The following is a 19,178-nucleotide window of genomic DNA, read 5'->3' as shown; positions in this document are numbered from 1 at the left end:
TAGGATTCAGTAAGGCTGGGGGGCCATCTGTCGGGAGGGCTTTGTTTGTGTCTTCTTGCATGGTAGAATGGGGTGGCCTTTGGGTATCTTATTTATTTATTTACAGTATTTATATTCCGCCCTTCTCACCCCGCAGGGGACTCAGGATTACAATGCACATATACATTATAAACATTCAATGCCATAGACATAAAACATATATAGACAGACACAGAGGCAATTTAACATTTCAGCTTTCCAACTTCATGAGGGTATGCTCGATTCCAGCCACAGGGGGAGCTGCCGCTTCACCGTCCACTTGTGACACCGAATCCTTGATGGAGTACTTCCTCATTCTTCTGCACGCTGCTGGAAGGTTTTGTGGTATCATAAATTAGTTAAATTAGCCTACCTGCATAAAGCGGTACCTAAATTTCCTACTTGACAGATGCAACTATCTTTTGGGTTGCATAGGTCAACAGCAAGCTAGACTATTAATGGTCAGCAGCTTACTCTGACCTGGGCTGGCTTCGGACTCATGACCTCTCAGTCAGTAGTGATTTAATGCAGTTGGCTACTAACTAGCTGAATCCACCTCTAGGATTCAATGAGGCTGGCTGGCCATCTGTTGGGAGGGCTTTGATTGCGTCTTCTTGCATGGCAGTATGGGGTGGGATTAGATGACCTTGGGAGTATCTTCCACCTCTAGGGTTCAATGAGACTGGCTGGCCATCTGTTGGGAGGGCTTTGTTTGTGTCTTCTTGTCTGGCAGAATGGGATGGGATTGGCTGGCCTTGGGGGTCTCTTCCAACTCTAGCATTGCATGACTCTAGTCCTCTCAAGCTGGCATCTGTCTGATTTGCAAGAGAGCGATGTGTCGGATTTGAAACAAGCTGTTCTTTGCGAGACACCGTACACAAGCCTCTGCTGTGCCTCCCGCTGTTCCTCGTTGCAAATTTAGCCTGTGACTCTTCCAAGTTCTGGGCAAAGCAAGGAAACCATTTGAAGGAAGAGCCGAGCAAGCTACCTTCCGTTTGAAACCCCAAAGGCACCTGTGCTTTGGGTTCTCTTTCTTCTTGTTGTTGTTTATTTATTAACAGCGTGTCCTTCTCTGGGAAGCTGAGATGCCAGCAAATGGCAGCACCTGTTCGCCGCTATTTTTTCACCTCCGTGGGATCTCAGCTTTCCTGCCTTGATCAATATTAATGTCCGACCTCAGCACGACTTTTTGCACCAACGAAAGATGCCCTTTCTGGCCTTCCCGGCCTCGCTTCTCAATCTCTGTGGATGCAATGAATACCTCCTGTATCCGATTCTGAGGCCTTACTCCACTCTCATCCTCATTAACTCTCTGCTTTGCTCAGTTTGCACACATCCAGATTTAACGCTGGAATGTTTGCATTCAAATGAATAAGGACCTGGTGGCAAACCCTGTTGGACACGACTGGACTTAATGCCAGGGGAAAACCTTTGCCTTTACTTTATCTATAATCCAAAATATTCTGAAATTGTTTAGCTGAGTGGCTGAGATAGTTGTGGCATAATGTAAAATAAACAACATGTAGTTCACGTTTGATCAGCTCAGATGCTGCCTTGCCAGAGAAAGAAAATATGCCACGCAGGTGAACAATAAGAACAATTAGTTTACTGGGTTGTTGTAGGTTTTTCCGGGCTATATGGCCATGTTCTAGAGGCATTTTCTCCTAATGTTTCGCCTGCATCTGTGGCAAGCATCATAGAATCATAGAATCAAAGAGTTGGAAATGACCTCATGGGCCATCCAGTCCAACCCCCTGCCAAGAAGCAGGAATATTGCATTCAAATCACCCCTGACAGATGTCCATCCAGCCCCTGTTTAAAAGCTTCCAAAGAAGGAGCCTCCACCACACTCTGGGGCAGAGAGTTTCACTGCTGAACGGCTCTCACAGTCAGGAAGTTCTTCCTAATGTTCAGATGGAATCTTCTTTCTTGTAGTTTGAAGCCTCAGAGGTAGTGAGGTGACTCTTAGTTTACTCTTCGTTATTCAAAACAACACATGTGATCAGTTGCATCAACTCACATAATGTCCTTTTATGAGAGATCGAAAATGGTCTTTCTTCATCCATGTGGATAAGTTGCTTCAGCAGCTCATGAAGCAAAACTACACTCTAAAACAGTGTTTCTCAACCTGGGGGTTGGGACCCCTGAGGGGGTCGTGAGGGGGTGTCAAAGGGGTCGCCAAAGACCATCAGAAAAATAGTATTTTCTGGTGGTCATTGGGATTCTGTGTGGGAAATTTGACCCAATTCTATTGTTGGTCGAGTTCAGAATGCTCTGTGATTGTCGGTGGACTATAAATCCCAACAACTACAACTCCCAAATGTCAAGGTCTATTTTCCCCAGACTCTACCAGTGTTCACACTTGGGCATACTGAGTATTCATGCCAAGTTTGGTCCATATCCATCATTGTATGAATCCATAGTGCTCCTCTGGATATAGGTGAACTACAACTCCCAAACTCAAGGTCAATGCCCACAAAACCCTTCCAGTGTTTTCTGCTGGTCGTGGGAGTTCTTTGTGCCAGGTTCGGTTTAAATCCATCGCTGGTGGAGTTCAGAATGCTTTTTGATTATAGGTGAACTATAAATCCCAGCAACTACAACTCCCAAATGACAAAATCAACCCCCCCCCCAACCCCACTAGCATTCATATTTGGGCATATTGGGTATTTGTGCTCAATTTAGTCAAGTGAATGAAAATATATCCTGCATATCAGATATTTACATTATGATTTATAACAGTAATAAAATGACAGGTATCAAGTAGCAACGAAAACAATATTATGGTTGGGGGTCACCACAACATATGGAACGGCATTAAGGGGTCACGGCATTAGCAAGGTTGAGAACCACTGCTCTAAAATCTGTCTCTCTCTGCTTCTCTCTTCTGCACTTGCATAGCTCACTCCTGAACAAAAATGCAACAGTAACCAAAAGACCCAGGTTCAGCCATCTCATCAGTCATTGCTTGACCAATCAGCTTCATGCATCTTATTTTGACACACACACACTCTCTCATGGATTCCTTGTATGCGCCAACAATAGTGGCACTTTTCCTTTGGTTCTATATACTCATTCTTTATTCCATGCACAAAATTATTAAAAATATTGTGCATTTCATGTTTGGATTTGGGGACCAAAATATCTCGTTATGTATAAATAAGCAAATATTTATACATAACAGACATTGCAAAATGTGGAAAGAGATAATCCAAATTACAAAACCTTCTGGCTCCCAGCATTTTGGATGAGGGATCCCCAACCTGTAATAGTATTAGTACTAATCATAGTAATAAAATAGTAGTTGCACATTGAATTAAAATGCCTAGAATACTCTGTGATACTACCTTTCCATTGTGGTGAAAGCCAGACGAAGGGAAGGGCAACAAAGACCTGGCAATGGAAACCTGCCTGGGATTTGTCAGAAGTGAAGGGCATTTAGCTAATGAAATCACCCAAGTAAATGAACGGAGCAAAGGGCCGCTCTGCAGTCTTTCGCTCAACCCCGCACAAAATCCAATGGGACAGTCATGGGAAAATATCCCTGGCATGCAGGGTGATTCACAACCTTTGGGAACGACTGGCATTGTTCTGCAGGTGAGCACAGACTTTGTGTGTAGATATTGCCAGGTTGAGCTGCTGCATTCTTCAGGAAAGTATGGCATCCGACACATTACAGATTAAGACAACAACAAAGTGTGGTCAGGAAGGCCAAAGTTATCAAGGATTAGTGTCTACACCTGGTGCGACCCAGGTGTCATTGGGACCATGCCTGCCTACTCTCTCCTTCCTCTGAGAAGGCCTGCCTTTCAATGTCTCATTTGGTGGGCGGGCTCTCTTTAAGATCTTCCTTTAATTTCTCCATTTCCCACATACACCTTCTCCCTAACTCTGTTTTCTTTCTTTGCTTCTTTCCATTATTTCCCTCATTAACCTTGCCCCCTCTCCTTCCTTCCTTCCTTCCTTCCTTCCTTCCTCTTGCCTTCTTTCCCTTTCCTTCTTTCCTTCCTCTCATACTTTTTTCTGCTTTCCTTTCCTTCTTTCCTCCCTCCTTTTTCTTTCTCTCTCTTTCCTTCCACTTTCATCTTTCTTTTCTTTTTCTCTTTTGATCTCCCTTCCTCCCTTTCTTTCTTCCCTTCCTCTTCCCTTTTTTCTCTTCCTTCCTTTTTCACATATTCTCTCCTTTCCTTTTCCTCCCTCCTTTTTCTTTCTCTCCCCTTCCTTTTTCCGTTTCTGTCTTCTTTCCTTCCTTCCATACCTTTTCTCCTTTCTTTTCCTTCCCTTCTGCCCTCCCTCCTTTTTCTTTCTCTCCCTTTCCTTTTTCTGATTTTGCCTTCATTCCTCTTCCCTTCTCTCTCTCCTTCCTTCCTTCCTTCCTTCCTTCCTCTCATACCTTTTCTCCTTTCCCTTCCCTCCTCCCTCCTTTTTCTTTCTCTCTTCTTCCTTCCTTCCTTCTCCTTTCTTTCCCTCCTTTTTCTCTTTCTGTCTTCCTTTCTTTTTACCTTCCTTCCTTCCCTGCTTCCCTCTCTGTTATACATATCACCTTTCTTTCCCAGTGACAGACAAACAAACAAACATACTTTGACACACACACTAGCTTATGTACACAGTGATGCCCAGGTTTGATAAGGATAAATATTAGAAAGGAAAAAATAATTGTTTCCTTTTGGATGTTGTAAATTGATGTATTAGAAAATGCATATGGGTGGGGTGTAAGTCCCATCATCCTTTGGAGATAAGTAAAGTTAAAGGTTTTCCCCTGACATTAAGTCTGGTCATGTCTGGGGGTGGTGGTGCTCATCTCCATTTCTAAGCCGAAGAGCCGGCGTTGTCCAAAGACACCTCCAAGCTCATGTGGCCAGCATGACTGCATGGAGCACCGTTAACTTCCTGCCTAAGTGGTACCTATTGATCTACTCACATTAGCATGTTTTCAAATTGCTAGGTTGGCAGAAGCTGGGGCTAAAAGCAGGAGCTCACCCCGCTCCCCGGATTTGAACTTGTAACCTTTTGGTCAGCAAATTCAGCAGCTCAGCAGTTTAACCCAATGCGCCACCGGGGGCTCCTCTGGAGATAGATATATATAGATAGAAAGACAGACAAGGCAGATAGATAGATAGATAGATAGGAAGATGGAGAACAGACAAGCTAGGAGAAGACACAGCAGCTTGATTTTGCCTTCATCTTCTGGAGATAAGTAAAGATAGATAGATAGATAGATAGATATGAAGATGGAGAGCAAACAAGCTAGGAGAAGACACAGCAGTTTGCTTTTGCCTTCATCTTCTGGAGATAAGTAAAGTTAAAGGTTTGCCCCTGACATTAAGTTAATTGCCTTCAAACTATATTTACACTTAGAATTCATTTTGCAGCAATGCAAGTCAGCTGGTGAGAGGTTGAGAGAGAAACTGGGATATTTTGAAAGCAGCTGAAAACGTAGAAGAGGAGATTATTTGTCTCTGCCACATTTGGAACCTGAAAGCACAGAGAGATACCAAAGTGTGTGTCTTAACTACAGCATGAATTTGACTCAGAGCCTAATTCAATCTATGGCAGCTTCCTGTGTATATAAATAAAAGTGGAGGCAGGGGGCATCCAAGAGCTGGCGGAAAGCTTTCTCTACCTTTAGCATAAAGAAGGAGAGCCCAGATTCGGAGCCCTTACTTTATATACAAATGAACTTTCCAAAAACTTGAAACAGTGGCTCTTGAAGAAATTAAAAGCATAACTGGTGGAGGGAGGCTCAATAAAGGAAGTTTCAGTTCTCCTGACTTGGAAATATCTGAGCAGATTTGTTGACGATGCGGCTTTCGGAGGTCTTTAATTGTTAGGTTGGCCATAAATCAAACTAAAATCGACCACAAATAACAACAAATTAACTGCACTTATTATCTCCTGCAACACTGCCGTTTATTTCATGGAAATGTGAACACAGTTTTCACTTTCCTCTAAGTCAGTGTTTCTCAACCTTCCTAATGCCGCACGACCCCTTAATACAATTCCTGATGTTGTGGTGACCCCCCAACCATAACATTATTTTTGTTACTACTTCATAAGTACTGTTATGAATTGTCATGTGAATATCTGGTATTCAGGATGTATTTTCATTCAATGGACCAAATTTGGCACAAATACCTGATACTGGTGGGGTGGGGTTGGTTTTGTCATTTGGGAGTTGTAGTTGCTAGGATTTATAGTTCACCTACCATCAAAGAGCATTCTGAACTCCACCAACGATGGCATTGAACCAAACTTGGCACACAGAACTCCCATGAACAAAAGAAAATACTGGGAGGGTTTGGTGGGCATTGACCTTGAGTTAGGAAGTTGTAGTTCACCTACATCCACAGGTGGACTCAAACAATGGTGGAACTTGGCATAAATACTCAATATGCCCAAATGTGAACAGTGGTGGAGTTTGGGGAAAACAGACCTTGACATTTGGGAGTTGTAATTGCTGGGATGTATAGTTCGCCTATAATGAAAGATTATTCTGAACCCCACCAAGGACAGAATTGGGCCAAACTTTCCACACAGAACCCCCATGACCAACAGAAAATACTGTGTTTTCTGATGGTCTTTGGTGACCCCTCTGACACCACCTCGCGACCCCCCCCCCCCCCCCGCATGGGTCCCAACCCCCAGGTTGAGAAATATTGCTCTAAGTGCTCTCCAAATGGTTCCTCTTCATCCTGGAAAGAAGTGACTATTTTGGTGCCGTAGAGGACAGGATCAGGATTCAAAAGGGCCTCCACAGATGAGAGAGCTGATTGGCCAAAACTAACACAATGCATTCCAACAAATGCAAGATACTCCACTTAGGCAGAAAATAAAATAAAATGCAAAGATACAGGATGGGAGACACCTGGTATATGTGAGAAAGATCTTGGAGTCTTCTTGGGGAACAAGCTGAACGTGAGCAAAGAGTGTGATGCAGCAGCTCAAAAAGCCAATGGGATTTAGGGGTGCATCCAAAGTAGTCTAGCGTCCAGATCGAGGGAAGTCATAGTTCTTTTGTCAGACTTCTTTACACGGAATAACACTGTATCCAGTTCTGGGCATCACAGTTCAAAAGAGACATTGACTCTAAGCTGGAAGGAGGCTAGAGAAAGTGAGCGCCTAAAACTCTATGATTCTATGAAGCTCTGGGGAGAAGCCTTCCTCGTTTCTATATTACCTTCAAGGGCATTTTATTCATATGCCTTCTTATCTTTGGACCTGTGAAGAAGGAAGGACAACTTTGGACTCGGAGGAGAAGCCCAGGCATCCCTTTTCTGGAGTTGATGCCATACTATCTGTCTGACTCGGGAGCCAGTTGTTATGGGGAACATCACGCTTTCAGCACCCGGGGCGATGACATTTCTCTCATGCGCAATATGCGACACAGCTGTTGCGAGAAGCAAAAGCTGAATGGAGACAGAGTTCAGAGATGGGTGGCTCTCCCTGGGTGGGAATTCAGAGTTCATCGCAATCCCTGGACTTGGTTGGTCCAGTTGTCTATCCATTCTGCTCATGCTCATGTTCTTCCACAGCAGTGTTTCGCAACCTTCCTAATGCCACAATCCCTTAATACAGTTCCTCATGTTGTGGTAACCCTCAATCATAACATCATTTTAATTGCAATTTCATAACTGTAATTTTGCTATTGTTATGGATTGTAGTATCTGAGATGAAGGATGTTGCAGTTGCTGGGATTCATAGTTTACCTACAATAAAAGAGCATTCTGAACCCCACCAAGGATAGAATTAAACCAAACTTGGCACACAGAACTCGCATGGCCAACAGAAAATACTGGAAGGGTTTGGTGGGCATTGACTTTGAGTTTGGGAGTTGTAATTCACCTACATCCAGAGAGCACTGTGAACTCAAACAATGATGGATATGGAGCAGACTTGGCACGAATACTCAATATGCTCAAATGGGAACACTGGTGAAGTTTGGGGAAAATAGACCTTGCCATTTGGAAGTTGTAGTTGCTGGGATGTATAGTTCACCTACAATGAAAGAGCATTCTGAACCCCACCAAGGATAGAATTGAACCAAACTTGGCACACAGAACTCCCATGACCAACAGAAAAACTGGAAGGGTGTGATGAGCATTGACCTTGAGTTTTGGAGTTGTAGTTCACCTATATCCAGAGAGCACTGTGGACTCAAACAATGATGGATCTGGACCAAACTTGGCATGGATACTCATTATGTCCAAATATATGCCACTGGTGGAGTTTGGGGGGAAACAGACATTGACATTTGGGAGTTGTAGTTATTGGGATTTATAGCTCAAGCAAAGAGCATTCAGAACTCCATCAATGATAAAATTAGGCCAAACTTCCCACACAGAACCCCCATGACCAACAGAAAATGCTGTGTTTTCTGATGGTCTTTGGTGACCCCTCTGACACCCCCTCGTGCCTCCTCCAGGGGTCCCGACCCCCAGGTTGAGAAACATTGTTCTACGGGTTTTACCAGCCTTTCCTCTCAATCCTGTTCTGCCCCGTATTATTTTCCCTTCCTCAGTGAGATCCTATGAGAAAAGACATGTCAATGGTATACTAAACGCTTTGCATAATGCATGGGCTCTCTCTCTCTCTCGCTATATGTGTGTGTGTGTGTGTGTATATATATAGATAGATAGATAGATAGATAGCAGATACATTGGGATTTTTCTGCAATTGAATGCAGAACATATTTGGCAAATTTGATAAAGTTTCTGTTCCTGGTTTGAAAGTTTTATTTCCTGTTCAAATGTGCTGGTACTTTATAATAATAGATAATAGTATTGTTAAAAAGAAGGAGGAAATCCACAGATTGGATGGTAATATAATTTTGTAACATTATAGCGTGGATACCGAACCTGTGGATACAGCAGGGCAACCATACAGTGAAGTTTTAAAACAATAATAATAATATTTTATTATTGTTATTATTTTGCAATATATTAAAGGTGTGGATAGTTGAACCGTGGATGCGGAATCTTTGGCTAGGGTAGCCTGAGTGTGCAGCAAAGTTTTGCAAAGTTTGATAATATTAATATTAATAGTATTTTGTTAAAAGGAAAGGGGGACCTTGCAGATAGGGTGGTAGTAATAATAATTTTGTAATATTTTCTATGTGTTGAAGCGTGGATACTGAACCTGTGGAGCCAGCAAATCAACTGTACAGTTAAGTTTAAAAACTGTAATAATAATATTTTATTATTATTGTTATTATGTTATAATAGTTTTAAGGTGTGGATATTTGAACCGTGGATGCGGAATCCTTGGGTAGGGTGGCCTGAGTGTAACAAAGTTTGATAATGATAGCAATAATAACTTTTATTATTGTTATTATTTTGTAATATTTTCAAGGTGTTATAATTTATCATTATTAATTATCAATTATTGTTAGTAATATTTTATTATATTATTGTATTATGTTTTATTATTATCAGTTATTAATATTTATGATTGTTTTTATTATTTTGTCATATTTTCAAAGTGTTATTATCATTACTATCAATTATTGTTAATATTTTATTATATTGTTGCATTATTATATTATTGTTGTATTATATTTATTATATTTTAATATTTTATTATGTTCAATTATTATTAATAATATTTTTATTATTGCTGTTATTATTTAGTAATATTTTCACGGTGTGGATAGTTGAACCGTGGATGTGGAATCCTTGGGTAGGGTTGCCTGAGTGTACAGCAAAGTTTTCCAAAGTTTGATAATAGCAAAACAACTATTTTTATTGTTATTATTTTGTAATATTTTCAAGGTGTTATCATTTATCATTATTATTATAAATGATGGTCAATAATAATATTTTATTATATTATTGTATTATTATATTTTTATTATGATCAATTATTGCTAATAATATTTTATTATATTGTTGTATTGTTATATTATTGTTGTATTATTTTTATTATTTTATTATGATAAATTATTATTATTAATATTTTTATTATTGCTGTTATTGTTTTGTAATATTTTCAAGGTGTGGATAGTTGAAGCGAGGATGCAGAATCCTTGGGTAGCGTGGCCCGAATGTCCAGGAAAGTTTTGCAAAGTTTGATAATAACAACAATAGTATTTTATGAAAAGGAAGGGAGGAGAGGGAACTTGCAGAGAGGGTGTTCTGAGTGTATAGCAAATATTTACAAAGTTTGATAACAATAATAATAATAACAATAATAATAATAATAATAATAGTATTTTGTGAAAAGGGAGGAGGGAGGGGAGGGAATCTGCAGAGAGGGTGGTCTGAATGTATAACAAAGTTTTGCAAAGTTTGATAATAATAATAATAATAATAATAATAATAATAGTATTTTGTGAAAAGGGAGGAGGGAGGGGAGGGAATCTGCAGAGAGGGTGGTCTGAATGTATAACAAAGTTTTGCAAAGTTTGATAATAATAATAATAATAATAATAATAATAGTATTTTGTGAAAAGGGAGGAGGGAGGGGAGGGAATCTGCAGAGAGGGTGGTCTGAATGTATAACAAAGTTTTGCAAAGTTTGATAATAATAATAATAATAATAGTATTTTGTGAAAAGGGAGGAGGGAGGGGAGGGAATCTGCAGAGAGGGTGGTCTGAATGTATAACAAAGTTTTGCAAAGTTTGATAATAATAATAATAATAATAATAATAATAGTATTTTGTGAAAAGGGAGGAGGGAGGGGAGGGAATCTGCAGAGAGGGTGGTCTGAATGTATAACAAAGTTTTGCAAAGTTTGATAATAATAATAATAATAATAATAATAATAGTATTTTGTGAAAAGGGAGGAGGGAGGGGAGGGAATCTGCAGAGAGGGTGGTCTGAATGTATAACAAAGTTTTGCAAAGTTTGATAATAATAATAATAATAATAGTATTTTGTGAAAAGGGAGGAGGGAGGGGAGGGAATCTGCAGAGAGGGTGGTCTGAATGTATAACAAAGTTTTGCAAAGTTTGATAATAATAATAATAATAATAATAATAATAATAATAATAGTATTTTGTGAAAAGGGAGGAGGGAGGGGAGGGCACCTGCAAAGAGGGTGGTCTGAGTGTATAGCAATTTTTTGCAAAGTTTGATAACAATAATAACAATAACAATAATAGTATTTTGTGAAAAGGGAGGAGGGAGGGGAGGGAACCTGCAGAGAGGGTGGTCTGAGTGTATAGCAAAGTTTTGCAAAGTTTGATAACAATAATAATAATAATAATAATAGTAGTATTTTGTGAAAAGGGAGGGAGGAGGGAGGGGGGGGAACCAGCAGAGAGGGTGGTCTGAGCGTATAAGCAAAGTTTTGCAAAATTTGATGATAATAATAATAATAATAATAATATTTTGTGAAAAGGGAGGAGGGAGGGGAGGGAATCTGCAGAGAGAGTGGTCTGAGTGTATAACAAAGTTTTACAAAGTTTGATGATAATAATAATAATAATAATAATAATAGTATTTTGTGAAAAGGGAGGAGGGAGGGGAGGGAACCTGCAGAGAGGGCGGTCTGAGTGTATAGCAAAGTTTTGCAAAGTTTGATAACAATAATAATAACAACAATAATAATAATAGTATTTTGTGAGAAGCAAGGGAGGAGGGGTGGGAACCTGCAGAGAGGGTGGTCTGAATGTATAACAAAGTTTTGCAAAGTTTGATAACAACAACAATAATAGTATTTTGTGAAAAGGAAGGGAGGAGGGAGGGGAGGGAACCTGCAGAGAGGGTGGTCTGAATGTATAGCAAATTTTTGCAAAGTTTGATAACAACAATAATAACAATAATAGTATTTTGTGAAAAGGAAGGGAGGAAGGAGGGGAGGGAACTGGCAGAGAGGGCGGTCTGAATGTATAACAAAGTTTTGAAAAGTTTGATAACAATAATAATAATAGTATTTTGTGAGAAGCAAGGGAGGAGGGAGGGGAGGGCACTGGCAGAGAGGGTGGTCTCAGTGTATAAGCAAAGTTTTGCAAAGTTTGCTGATAATAATAATAATAATAAAATAATAATAATAGTATTTTGTGAGTAGGAGGAGGTGGGGCGCAAGCTTGGGCGTGAAGCGAGCCTTGGACTGGATCCGAGTTGGGCGAGGAAAGGGCTGAACTTGTCCCGCCTGGAGCCCCCTCCCCAAAGACCCACCTCCTTCCTTCCTTCCTTCCCTCTTTCCCTCCCACTCACAAGCGAAGAACTTGGAGAGAGAGAGAGAAAGAGAAGCTGGAAGCAGAAGGACCCCTTCCTCCTCCTCCTCCTCCTCCTCCTCCTTCCAGAGAAGAGCCTTGGGGCGCCTACAGCAGCGCCCCTTTGCTGGGCCGGGGTCTGCAGGAGGGGACCCCCCCCCCCTTTGTTTTCTCTCCCCTCCCCTTCCTCCCTGCTTTGGAGGCGAAGAGCCCAAGCAAGCCTTGCACAAGCTCAGTGGAGTGAGGAGCAGAGAGGCAGGAGCCAGAGCAGCCCGCCCGGCGCCGGCAGAATGAGCCAGCGTGGGCTCAGTGCGGCATCTCTCCCCCTCCTTTGCTTCCTCCTCCTTTTCCTCTCTTCTCCTCCTCCTTCTTTCTGCCTTTCCTGGGGTCCGAGATGAGCCCCCCGGGCCCGGAGGAAGCTCCTCTCTCCCGCAAGCAGCGCCTGATGGCTGCGGTGGTGGAGGAGGAGGAAAGGCGAGAGGGAGGAAGAGCCAATGCCTTGGGGTCTTCTCCATCTCTTCCTTCACCTCCTTCTCTTCGAGGGTCTCCTGACTCTTGGCTGCGCTGCTTCGTCTGTGGCGGGGGGATCCGAAGAGGCCGAGAGCTCAAGCTGCAAGTCCAGGCTCCTCGTGGCTCTTCTTCCTCTTCCTCCTCTTCTTCCTCTCCTTTCTTCCCCTTTTTGCGGCACCAGGACCCTGCCCCGGGGGCCCAGGCGGTGAACAGCGAGGGCACGGCTCTGGTTTGTGCCGTGTGTCGCTGCTTCCTCACCGAGCAGTGGGACGCCTTCGAAAGGAGCCGGACCCCCGTCGAGAAGCGGCTCTATTGGCTCAAGAGGCCCCACCAAGGAGAAGCCGGGCCGCCCGGAGGACCCTCAGTGGGACCCCAAGACTGGGACTTCGAAGGCGGAGGAGCAGGCGAGGAAGAGGAAGAGGAAGAAGAAGAGGAGAAAGAGGCCCCTTTCCTGGACTCGGAGCTGTCCTCGCTTTCCGAGACCGAACCCCCTTGGGACGAGCCTTGGAGCCGAGAGAGGAAGGTGGGAGCACCCCAAGACGGGCTGGTCCCCAAGAAGGAGAGGAAGAGGCCGCAACCGCTCTTGGCGGGAGAGCGAGAGCTAAGCAAGCACACCTTTGCCAAGGGAGGAAGAGGAAGAGGAGAAGGAGGAAGCCAGGTGAGCAAGGCTTCCTTCCAAGAAGAGAGCCAAGAGGTCAACATCACGAGTGACAACGAGCACAAGGTCATGAATGGCTCCAGGCACCCACCATTGCCGTCTCTTTCTTCCTCGATGCAAGCGTTGTCCACGTCAGGGCCAAGCGAAGTGGCCTGCTATGTCTGTGGGACTCTCCTCCCACCGGGTGCCCGTCACCGGCTCCACGTCCAGAAGCAGGAGCAGGCCTCAGGGGCGCCTTTCTTCCCCTTCCTATGGCTCCACAGCCCCCCGCCAGGCGCCCTGCCCATCAGTCCCACCACCGGCACCACGGTCGCTTGTTCCGCCTGCGCCGCATCCTTGGCACAGCAGTGGCAGGGCTTCCAAGCGGCCGGCGTGCCCGTCCTGCAGCGCCTCTACGTGGTGCCCTTGGACCCGGCTGCCAAGCCCCGGGCGGCAACCCCACGGCGAGAGGCCTGCTATCTCTGCGGGGAGGAATATGCTGCCGAGGAGGGCCACCCTGTCCCAGCAAAGGTCCTCAACGGTGACGCCGAAGCCACCATGCACTTCCCCTTCCTCCGCCTCCTGCCCTGCCCACCCAACGCCAAGGGTCCCGACAAGCGCTGGGAGGTGCGCAGCTGCCCCAAGTGCTACGGCGTCCTGCGCGACCTGTGGGCCATGTACCGTGCCTCCCGCAATGAGGACTTCATCACCTCCGTCCAGAGCTTCCTGGGCAGGTATCACCGGGTCTTTGCAAGCATGGAGTCCGGGCACAATGCTGTCATCACATCCAGGCACTCTGTTTTGACCAAACAGGGCCCAGTGTCTATTTGTTACATTTGTGGGGCCGAATTAGGACCACCGCCGTTGGGTAAGGAGTGCCAGCTGAGTGTCAACCCTCCAGGCCGATTTGGCGAGAAGGAGCCCTTTTTCCCCTTCCTGACAGTGTACCCACCGGCACCTCGGGCCCGTCCGGCCGACTCTACGGGCACCGTGTCGGCCTGCGTGCTGTGCCACCATGACCTGCTGGGCCAGTGGATCCAGTACGAGAGCAGCCACGCACCGCACCCCAGCAGCCCCTGGTCCAGGCAGTACAAAGTGGAGGCCTTCGTCTGCTTCTTCTGCCGGCAAGAGAGGAAGCGGTGCCTGGGATTAAAAGCTGTGGAGGTTGCCCGCCTGCCTGTCTTCCTTTGCTCCTTCCGGGCACCTGGTAGTCTGCTGGTGGACGACGGTAAGCGGCTGACCATTGGAGCATGCCCAGAGTGTGCCGCTCTGGTGCTGGCGGGCAAAGCAGCTGTGCCCCAGGACCTTTGTGCAACACCGTCGTCTCTCCAAAAGGTAAGGTTCTCAATGGAATTGGAAAAGTGTCCTCCCTCTTGTGATGGCAACGTTGGACAGGGGACCTTTGGCCGGAAGCAGGTGCCAAGTGCCTGGTGCTTTCTAGCAAACCATTTGCCCCAAAGCCATTGACCTCTTAGTCAAAACAAGATGGGTCTGTGACATGGTGTGTGAGAGTGCCGAGAGTGCGGTTCTCTTGTGAAAAAGCAAACGTTGGCTTCTGGGAGGCCGACTGGCGCACAGGTGGTTCCCTCGCACAAGACCAGGAGCTGGGAGGAATGTGCCGCGCTGGGGCTGCTCCACTCCTGTTACTAAATCCTCCTGGAGATTAACTGTGTGTTGTTAGGGGTTTGGGGAAAACACTGCTTCCCAGCTCCAGTGTGCTGGGCTTTTCTCCCTGGGGCTGTTTTGGAGTCATGGGTGGTATCGGGTTTCCTCCTGACCTCACAGTACTAATTTGTGTAACGTGCAACACTTGGGCCTGTGTGTGCATGTGCCTCCGAGTCACCTGTTGACTTCTGAGCATGCATTTCACAAGCAAGGAATACTCCAAGTGGATTTTGCCAGTTCCTTCCTCTGGGACACGGCCTGCAGCACTTGGTCTTTGTTGGTGGTCTTCCATCCAAATATTGACTATGTTTAGGATCGGGGGCAGTTAGGATTTGTCGTTGTTAGGTGCTGTTTAGTAGGGATTTATATGGCGACTTTAAGGTGAACCCATCATGGGCAGTTCTTTCTAAGTGCTTGCTTGATTCTTAGCATTGAGCCTTGGCAGTCAAAGTGATGTCAAACTGTGTTAATTCCGCAGTATAGATGTGCCCCTAGTGTGTGTGAGAGAGGCAGGATATATTTTTTTTTGTTGTGTCAGGAGCGACTTGAGAAACTGCAAGAGAGAATTGGCCTTCTGCAAGGACGTTGCCCAGGGGATGCCTGGACGTTTTGATGTTTTACCATCCTTGTGGGAGGCTTCTCTCATGTCCCCGCATGAGGAGCTGGAGCTGATAGAGGGAGCTCATACGCGCTCTCCCCAGATTCGAACCTGTGACCTGTTCGATATAAATAAAGTGGTTGATGAATTGACAGACTTTTTAAAAGTTTGGGTTTATGGTCTTGTTTGTGTGTATGCGTGTGTGTTGCCAGAATTATAGTTGCCAGAAACTACCATCATAGATGCAGGTGAGACGTCAGGAGAGAATGCTTCTGGAACATGGCCATACAGCCTGGAAAACCCGCAGCAACCCATTGATTCCGGCCCTGAAAGCGTTCGACAATTCACCAAATTGATCTCGGGAATGTTTGTGTTTTGTTTTTGCTTTAGCGACAATACTGTTTGTCTTTGTAGATCAGTTCAGCAAAAATGACTTTCCAGGTCACGCACACACACCATGCTGGCTTTGGGGACTTGAAAAGAGTATGTCAACTTTCTTCCTCTTGCAAAGCCTTGGGAATTCCTCCCTAGCCAATGGTGACACATTTCTCAGATCTTGGAGGAAGCCTCTCAAGAGATTGGTGCTTTCACAGGAACCCAAACAAGTTGATTCTCCTCCTGCCAGCACATGTGTCAAACGGAAGCACCAATCTCCAGAGGTTTTGCTTCCAAGCTGATTGACTTCTTTCTCCCAGTCTCTGTAATGTGCAGGTCAACTGTGCGAGAGGAAGGGGAAATGCCCGGGTTTGCCATGCTTCTGTGAACTGGGAAGACTCTCAGAAAGAAGGGTCTGTTTGCTTTTCATCTGAGCTTCCATCCCTCGGGGCTGGAGGGGATAGCTGCTGTTCATAAACTCCTTCACAGAAGGACATGGGAGGGCTGTCATAAAAGGTGACCTAATCTTTGAGCTGGGCTTGCCCTTGGAGTCAATACCCCTTTATCGCTTTGGCTAACTCTTGCAAAACAATGTTGGATTTGGGTTTTGTTTGTTTGTATGTTTTTTGCTAGGAACTTTGGCTCGATGTGATTCATTTTGGAGTTGTTTCAAAATATGTTTTTTTTAAAAAACTGCAAAACATTTGTAAAACTTTGACTCAGTGAATAGATTTTGAGGTTTCACTATGAGGCCTTTGCAAAACATACTTTGGTTTGAACAGTATGCCATGCGCTGTAATGACTGTGCTGAGAGAACCACCCCAATATCCCAGCATGTAAAGAGCTTACTAACTTAGGCAATCCCTCGTAGCCTGAGGATGATGGTCCTCCAAATGTAATGTCTTCAGTGGTGGGTCTGTGTGTGTCTGTAGAACCCTATTCTTGATCCACATGTTCTCCCGCAGTGAGGACATCAGTTTTCAGGTGGAATGCAGTCCTGATCAGGGTTGGCATGATGCGCCTTCCTCTTCCTCTCCCTTTTGCCCTCCATATGTGCCTCTTCAAATTCTGCAGCACTACTGGTTACAGCTGACCTCCAGTTAGAGCGCTCAAGGGCAGGGCTTCCTAGTTCTCGGTGCCTACGCCACAGTTTTTCAGATTGGCTTTAAGCCCATCTTTAAATCTCTTTTCCTGTTCACCATCCAATCGTTCTGTGGATCTCAATAAGTCTATTACACCACATCTGCAAATGCTTGCTCAAACAGCCAGGTCTCTACTCTCTTTCGAACTGTTAGGAGGGAGGGGGCTGATCTAATATCCCTAGGGAGGGCATTCCATAACCAAGGGGCCACCGCTGAGAAGGCCTTATCTCTCATTCCCGCCAGTAGCATCTGTGAAGGGGGCAGGACCAAGAGCAGGGCCTCTCCAGTCGATCTTAAGCATGGTTTATAGGGAGAGATGCGTTCGGACAGGTAAACTGGGCCGGAACTGTTTAGGGCTTTAAAGGCTAAAGCCAGCACTTTGAATTGTGCCCTCCTGGCAGACTGTGAAGCTGACAGCCAGTGAAGCTGGCGCAACAGAGGAGTTGTGTGCTCCCTGAACGTCAGTCCTGTTAACAACCTGGCTGCTGCCCGTTGGACCATTTGAAGCTTTCGAACAGTCTTCAAAGGCAGCCCCACATAGAGTGTGTTGCAGTAGTCTATATGGAATGTAACCAGAGCATGGACTACCGTGGCCAAGTCAGACTTCGCAAGGTACGGGCGCAGCTGGTGCACAAGTTTTAACTGTGCAAATGCTCCCCTGGTCACCGCCGAAACCTGGGGTTCCAGGCTCAGCGATGAATCCAGGGTCACGTCCAAGCTGCGAACCTGCGTCTTCAGGGGGAGTGTAACCCCGTCCAACACAGGCTGTAACCCTATGCCCTGTTTGGCCTTTTGACTGACCAGGAGTATCATTGGTATCCATTGATGGTCTCCCATCCAAGTACTGGTATCCTGGTATCCATTGGTGGTCTCCCATCCAAGTACTAATCAGCGTTCATCCTGCTTAGTTTCTGAGATCAAACAAGACCTTGTACTTTAAAGGTATTTAGCTTCTTGATGACAAGGATAACATCATCTTTTGGTTGGAACAGGAGAAAGCAAGTTCAGAGCAAAATGGGAAGACTAAGTTGATGCAGCCGGATAGTCCTTTGCTTCTCCATTAAGTCCTTGTATGCACAGTCCAGTACTTGCTGCCTGAGAGGAATAGGAGTTGTAGTTGTCGAGTTGATATTTGCACAAACTAGGTCTTTACAAGGTTTTTGGCTATTTACTTCTTTGCAAGGCATTTATTCTATGGTGTGATCTATTGTCCTATACAGAAACTTATGTCTTTGCTGTAGCGTATCTGGATTTTATGAAGGCCTTCCTTCAACAAGGTCCCCCATGACCTTCTGGCAAGGAAACTAGTTCAGTGTTGAGTAGGCAAAACTACGGTGAGGTGGATCTGTAATTGGTTAAGTGAACAAACTCAGAGGGTGATTCTCCTCAATGCTTCCTCTTATTCATCCTGGAAAGAAGTGGTGAGTGGAGTGCTGCAGGCAGGGTTCTGTCCTGGGCCCAGTCCTGTTCAGGATCTTCATTAATTACTTAGAGGAAGGGTTAGAAGGCATCATCACCATCAAGTTTGCAGATGGGACCAATGGGAAGGGAGAGCCAATACCCCAGAAGACAAGAGCAGAATTCAAAACCATCTTCACAGATGAGGGAGATGATTGGCCAAAACTCACACAATGAAGTTCAACAGCGACAAATGCAAGAGACTCCACTTAGGCAGGAAAAAAGGAAATGCAAAGAGACAGAAAGGGGGACGATGCCTGGCAAAATAGCAGGACATGTGGGAAAGATCTTGGTGGAGTCCTCGTGGGAAGGAAAGGGGAACATGAGTCAGGAATGTCATGCTGCAGCTCAAAAAGCCAATGGGGTTTTGGCCTGCATCAATAGGGAAGTGCCTAGATCCAGGGAAGTCCTGCTCTCCCTCTATTCTGTTGTGCCTTGGTCAGACCACATTACCTGGAATAACACTGTATCCAATTCTGGACACCACCATTGAAGGAAGAGGTTAACTCTAAGATGGAATGTGTGCAGAGAAAGAGGGTGACTCAAAGAACCAAGGGTCTGGAGAACAAGCCCTATGAGGAGCAGTTGAAAGCCGAGAGGAGACATGATAGCCATGTATC

The 19,178-nt window shown here is 45.0% G+C and overlaps 1 protein-coding gene across 3 annotated transcripts in view; it reads left to right on the top strand.

Annotated features, from left to right (window-relative positions):
• Positions 1-12,159: 12,159 nt before the first annotated feature.
• Positions 12,160-19,178, top strand: part of GSE1 (Gse1 coiled-coil protein) — a 510,191-nt gene continuing 503,172 nt past the window's right edge. For 2 of the 3 annotated variants that reach the window (XM_060788125.2, XM_060788124.2), the window contains exon 1: positions 12,165-14,655. In XM_060788125.2, the coding sequence (XP_060644108.2) occupies positions 12,568-14,655 (2,088 nt within the window). In that variant the 5' untranslated portion in view covers positions 12,165-12,567. Of the gene's footprint in view, positions 14,656-19,178 lie in introns of all 3 variants that reach the window. The other variant, XM_060788123.2, reaches the window with a different exon arrangement.

The sequence above is a fragment of the Anolis sagrei genome, chromosome 8 (assembly GCF_037176765.1).
Source record: "Anolis sagrei isolate rAnoSag1 chromosome 8, rAnoSag1.mat, whole genome shotgun sequence".
In the NCBI taxonomy this organism is placed as follows: domain Eukaryota; kingdom Metazoa; phylum Chordata; class Lepidosauria; order Squamata; family Dactyloidae; genus Anolis; species Anolis sagrei.
Note: the sequence above shows the minus strand (reverse complement) of the source record. Positions and strands in the feature narration are given on the sequence as shown.